This window comes from Lucilia cuprina, chromosome 5, assembly GCF_022045245.1.
Source record: "Lucilia cuprina isolate Lc7/37 chromosome 5, ASM2204524v1, whole genome shotgun sequence".
NCBI classification, from domain to species: Eukaryota; Metazoa; Arthropoda; class Insecta; order Diptera; family Calliphoridae; genus Lucilia; species Lucilia cuprina.
In genome coordinates this window covers 4,421,806-4,428,775 of record NC_060953.1, presented here as the reverse complement: position 1 = coordinate 4,428,775, position 6,970 = coordinate 4,421,806, and the positions used below count along the sequence as shown (strand labels likewise).

At 31.0% G+C, this 6,970-nt stretch overlaps 1 protein-coding gene across 1 annotated transcript in view; it reads left to right on the top strand.

The window, feature by feature from the left end:
- The first annotated feature begins 845 nt into the window (after positions 1 to 845).
- Positions 846 to 6,970, top strand: part of LOC111687399 (ecdysone-induced protein 75B-like) — a 15,347-nt gene continuing 9,222 nt past the window's right edge. Inside the window, exons 1-2 of the mRNA XM_046951355.1 lie at positions 846 to 1,043; positions 1,796 to 4,569. Of these exons, the coding sequence (XP_046807311.1) occupies positions 2,790 to 4,569 (1,780 nt within the window). The 5' untranslated portion in view covers positions 846 to 1,043; positions 1,796 to 2,789. The remainder of the gene's footprint in view (positions 1,044 to 1,795; positions 4,570 to 6,970) is intronic.

The window sequence follows — 6,970 nt, the reverse complement described above, 5'->3', positions numbered from 1 at the left end:
GTTCTGTTCTAGTTCTGTTCTAGTTCTGTTCTAGTTCTGTTCTAGTTCTGTTCTAGTTCTGTTCTAGTTCTGTTCTAGTTCTATTCTAGTTCTGTTCTAGTTCTGTTGCAGTTTTGTTCTAGTTATGTTCTAACTGGTTCAGTATTAGTTCCGTATATCAATTTTGTTGTTATTTGTGTTTCAATTCTCAATCATTCCTATTTTTTAAAATTTTTTATTTTTTTTTTTGTTTTGCAAAAAATTAAAATTTATTGGCAAACGTGTTTAAAAAAATAAACAATCATAATAATATAATAAATTTTATTAACAAAATAATGACAAAATATAAAGGAAAGCAAAAAAAAATGTAAATAAATAAATATGTGTGTTTGTTAGCTGTTCTAATATGAAATTGAAAAAAAGTGAAAAAAAAACAGAAATAATTTATTTATAAGTTTGCGGCAGCAAAATATTTCAAGGTTATCTCACTTAAAAATGTATAATACACCTTAAAGCTAAATGAATGCTATAACAACAACAAAAATATGTGAATAAAAAAATTAAAAAAATACACTGAAAAAATTAATGAAGAAATAAAATAATAATAACAAATTAAAAGAATTGTGAAAAAAATTTCAGCATAATTAAAGTTCATAGAAACAAAAAATTATTAAAAAAAAGTATTATTTAAAATAAAAATTAAATAAAAGTGTTGAAAATTCCTAAAAATGTGTTTTCATTTTCCCTATTTTCCAGGTTTAACAATGGCAAAAACTTGAAATTGTCGAAATTATAAAAAAAGTAATTAAAAACAAAAAAGTTTTTTTTAATGTTTAAAATTTATAAATTACATAAAACTTTAACTAAATCAAACTTAATTTTTATATAACAATATACATAAATAATTAAGTAAATAATATACAATAAATAATTCATAATAAAAACACATATTTTTTCAATAATTTAATTATATAGAATCATTAAATGTTACATTAACTTTGGGAATATTATTTAATCATCAAAATAAAACATATATTTTATTAATAACAACAACTATTATTAAGGTGAGTTTTTAAAATCCTTTTTAAATAATTTTTAACTGACATTTCGAGTTCTTACATTTCTAGTTCTGTTGTAGTTCTGTTCAAGTTCTGTTCCAGTTCTGTTCCAGTTCAGTTCTAGTTCTGTTCTAGTTCTGTTCTAGTTCTGTTCTAGTTCTGTTCTAGTTCTGTTCTAGTTCTGTTCTAGTTCTGTTCTAGTTCTGTTCTAGTTCTGTTCTAGTTCTGTTCTAGTTCTGTTCTAGTTCTGTTCTAGTTCTGTTCTAGTTCTGTTCTAGTTCTGTTCTAGTTCTGGTCTAGTTCTGTTCTAGTTCTGTTCTAGTTCTGCTCTAGTTCTGTTCTAGTTCTGTTCTAGTTCTGTACTAGTTCTGTACTAGTTCTGTTCTAGTTCTGTTCTAGTTCTGTTCTAGTTCTGTTCTAGTTCTGTTCTAGTTCTGTTCTAGGTCTGTTCTAGTTCTGTTCTAGATCTGTCCTAGTTCTGTTCTAGTTCTGTTCTAGTTCTGTTCTAGTTCTGTTCTAGTTCTGTTCTACTTCTGTTCTAGTTCTGTTCTAGTTATGTTCTAGTTATGTTCTAGTTATGTTCTAGTTCTGTTCTAGTTCTGTTCTAGTTCTGTTCTAGTTCTGTTCTAGTTCTGTTCTAGTTCTGTTCTAGTTCAGTTCTAGTTCTGTTCTAGTTCTGTTCTAGTTTTGTTCTCATTTAAAGTTCGCTTTATGCCTTTTTTCCTAATATTGTTCTTTATTTCTAAATTTCTTTGCAGTTTTCTACATCTTAAAATACAATTATTATAAATTAAACAAATAATTTACCTAATTAATAATTTAATTATTCAACAACAAAAAGTTTCAAAATATTTTTTTTTTAAATTTAAACTACATCATCATCTACCACTGAAAGTATTATTAGAAGCATATTCAACTCAATTCCCTCTCAAAAGAAACCCCCTCTGTGTCTAAACCAACAACAATCTAACGATTTTAATTCAATATTTATTGGAACCTAATAATAATATTGGGACTATTGTTTATTAAGCAGTAGCAGCAGTAACAGCAATTACATTTAACCTACATTAATATACTCATTAGCAACATAAGTTTCAAGCAACAGTCGCAGGTTTAAGGACAACGTGAAAACAACAAATACATTAAGAAGTATAATAATTTTTAAAAGGAATTTGCAACCAGGAGACATACAAACATACATAAATACATACATATTTATAAAAGGAATAAACAAGTTGAAATTAAAACATGTTAAGCATATTTTTATAAATATTATATTAAGGATTAAGAGGATTTTTATTTTTGCTAAAACTTTAAGACAGTTTAAGATAAGAGAAACTTTGAAGGCTGAACCATTTAAACAAGAGAAACAAATAACAAATTAAAACTACTCTCAAAAATAATTAATAAGCATAATTATTCATAAAGATTTAATCAAGCAGAGAAGAGACTGATTTTTATTATTTGTAAATTAAGTAATAAATTTAATTAAGCAAGAGCAAACAGAAAAGCAGGAGAAAACGAAAATCCTTTAAACTCTTAAACACTCATACACTCTCACTCTCATAACACTACAAGAACAACCAACGGAAGGAAATTAAATGAGATTTGAAATCTTTTAAAGATCACCATAATAAGATTTATTTAATAATTAGAAGAAAAAATAACAAAGTGATTTGGATTTAATCCACAATTAAGCTAACGAAATCTAATATATATTTTTGCATATAAATATAAAGAAAAAAAGAAAAAATGTTGAAAAAACTAAAATGTCTAGAGGCGGCCAACAGTTTGGCAAGAGAAGCAGCCTCCAATAGCAATCATCACAATCAAAATAATAGTTTGCAACACAATACAACCAGTGTTAAGATCATTAAAACAGAACCACTGGATTTTGAAATGTTGCATTTGGAGGAGAAAGATTTAAGGGAGAGAAATTTAACCAGGGATAGTGAGACAACCACAACAATAACCTCTTCAACAGCGGCTGGAGTAAATAACAATAATATAAATCCCTCTCAAGTTACATCAGCACCACCCCCTCCTCCTCCACAGAGATATACACATGTACAGGTGCAAACTGTGCCACCCAGACAAGGCATAACTAACTCAGGAGCTGCCCAAAAGGTGATATTAACACCCAGAGTGGAATATGTGCAAATACCGGTCAATAGCTCAGAGAGAACATTAAGTAATGGTGCAGGCACTTCGCCCCAAATCATTATAACACGCACCTTAAACACCAACAACAATACATCAGTCTCTTCTTCGGCTAATGCGCAACAACAACAGCAGCATCATCATACACATCATATACCACGCAGACACTCGGCCAGTCCCTCGCAATATCATCGTGTCTCTCTCAATGTCACACACTCGAACAACAACAGCAACAATAATAGTCATTCAGCGCCTTCATCACCACCGCCTTTACATCATCAGCTGCAACAGCAACCAGCATCATCACTCAACTCAGGTTCGCAACATGTGCGCGTTATCAGAGATGGTCGTTTGTATGAGGAGACTCTAGCAAACTCTAGTGTACCGTTGCGTAGACATTCGGTATCGCCGCCGCCTTTACAACATTATACGCGTTCCGCGCCGGTTTCAACAGCCAACGGGGCTGGACTCGTTCGTCGTTATACACCGCAATCGCCTCCTCTAGCACCACCACCTCCTCCGCCAGCGCCTAATCTCAATAATCAACTACATACAGCTTGCTCAACGTCCTCACAAAACTGTCTGCAGGCCACTTCGCCAGCACCGGGATCAGCCACAGGTCAGAAATATATCATAACAAATACACCCACTTCACGCAAATATGTAGTGAATTTGATTTCCAACTCACCTTCAGCCTCACAACACTCAAACATTTACAATACAGCACAGCAGTCGGTCAACTCGAACTCATCGTCTGGCTCACATCTTCAACAACACATTATTATACCTTCTGCGCCCACATCACAACAACATCTCAATAATCATCATCAGCATCAACATATAAACCATCATTCCTCTAACACTTCTCAAAATAATGTCTCCTCCATTTACCACAATAATCATCATATGTCATCGCATCATCATAGTTCACCCTCATCATCTGCTTCATCCTCATCATCTGCATTAAATTCTTCAAATTCTTCTTCTACAATGACTACAACTCATATATTTCGTACTCCTCCTGTAGTGTCCAGCAGTAGCGGTCATCATACATCCTCTTCTTCATCCAACACTTCGTCATCGTCGTCTTCATCGTCTTCTACAGCTTCAAGTTTAAATCAAAATAATAATTGCAACACTGCCATGCGACCGCCACCACCTCCACCTCCTCCTAAAATGAAACATTGTTCGATGGGTCTTAACAGTCATGGTGTCGTTGTGGGTAATGGTGGTGGCAGTGGTTCCATGTCTGCTACATCATCCACATCTATACACTGTCCACAGCAATCAACGTCTTCTTCATCGTCTTCGTCTGGAATGGGCAGTTTAAATGGCAACTGTGAAGAACCCTCCAGTTCGATACCAGATTTAGGTGAGTTCCTTTTAAGATTTGTTTTTTTTAATGAAATCCATATTATACGGAAAATTGTCCAAATAGACTACTCTATAGTCAAGACTATAGACTACTCTATAGTGAAGACTATAGACTACTCTATACTTAAGACTATAGACTACTCTATACTTAAGACTATAGACTATTCTATAGTCAAGACTATAGACTACTCTAAAGTCAAGACTATAGACTATTTTATAGTCAAGACTATAGACTACTCTATAGTCAAGACTATAGACTACTCTATAGTCAAGACTATAGACTACTCTATAGTCAAAACTATAGAATACTTTATAGTCAAGACTACTCTATAGTCAGGATTATAGACTACTCTATATTAAAGACTATAGACTACTTTATAGTCAAGACTATAGACTACTCTCCAGTCAATTCTATAGACTACTCTATAGTCAAGACTATAGACTACTCTATAGTCAAGACTATAGACTACTCTATAGTCAATTCTATAGACTACTCTATAGTCAAGACTATAGACTACTCTATAGTCAAGACTATAGACTACTCTATACTTAAGACTATAGACTACTCTATACTTAAGACTATATACTACTCTATAGTCAAGACTATAGACTACTCTCCAGTCAATTCTATAGACTACTCTATAGTCAAGACTATAGACTACTCTATAGTCAATTCTATAGACTACTCTATAGTCAAGACTATAGACTACTCTATAGTCAAGACTATAGACTACTCCATACTTAAGACTATAGACTACTCTATACTTAAGACTATATACTACTCTATAGTCAAGATTATAGACTACTCTAAAGTCAAGACTATAGACTACTCTATAGTCAATACTATAGACTACTCTTTAGTCAAGACTATAGACTGCTCTATAGTCAAGACTATAGACTGCTCTATAGTCAAGACTATAGACTACTCTAAAATCTTAACTATAGAATACTCTTTAGTCAAGACTCTTGACTACTCTATAGTCAAGACTATAGACTACTCTATAGCTAAGACTATAGACTACTGTATAGACAAGACTATATATAGACTACTCTATATTAATTTAATATCCAGCAAATTTTTATCAGTGTTTTTCATTTCGATTTCATTTAATTTATGACTAAATTCTAACGGTATTTTGTTTAACAATATTAAAACATAAACATGTTTTAAACTGCTATTAATTGTCAATAAAATTCAATTTACAATCAATGTAAGCGAATGAAATTAAAACTGAATTTAATTGAATAAAAAAAATCCCAGACTAAATATTTATTAGTTATAGCGAAGAAATTAGCAAAACCAGTTGACCCTGAAGTCTTAAAGATACATATTTAGATACTCGAACACATTAGTTATCTTTAAGATATTCGACATACACTTGTTCTGACATAAAATGTTGTATTACAATTGTTTAGACAAACTTAAGTTGACAATAGTGGTACGATAAAAAAAAACAGCAACAACAACTAGGAAATGATTTATTCAACTGTTATATGATGAAAATCATTGCGATTAATTTGAAATCAATAGTTTAAATAATGAACTTTAAATGGAAACACTTCTAACTAATTATGCTTATAGAGTTAGACTTTAAATATTAAGGTCAGTTGAAAAAAAATGTTTTAATTGCTTAAATTTATTATATTCTAGACGGATGTTTATTTTTCATAGAAGTTGCTATATGATCACTTGGTGTTTTGTAAATGTTTATCAACAATTCACTGGGTTTCATTTTACACATTTCATTCACAGAATAAGGCGGTTTAGAATATGGCACGTATGTATAAATTTACAAATATAGCCGTTATTTAACCTTGTAATTGAATTCTAAATAGAAACAAAATTTAAGATTTTAGTTTTGTGTTTAAAAACTATTTATAAACAAAAAAAATTAACTTTTTTTGTGCTAAAAACATACACTGGAAAAATTTTTGTAAATACATATTATAGACTATATAATACATTATAATAGACTATATACTAGACTATATACTAAACTATAGACTACACTATAGACCACTCGATAGTCAAGACTACAGACTACTCTATACTCAAGACTATAGACTACTCTATAGTCAAAACTATAGACTACTCTAAAGTCAAAATCATAGACTACTCTATAGTTAAAACTATAGACTACTCTATAGTCAAGACTGTAGACTACTCTATAGTTAAAACTGTAGGCTACTCTATAGTCAAGACTATATACTACTCTATAGTCAAGACAATAGACTACTCTATAGTCAAGACTATAGACTAATCTATAGTCAAGACTATAGACTATTCTATTGTCAAGACTATAGACTACTCTATAGTCAAGACTATAGACTACTCTATAGTCAAGACTATAGACTACTCTATAGTCAAGACTATAGACTACTCTATAGTCAAGACTATA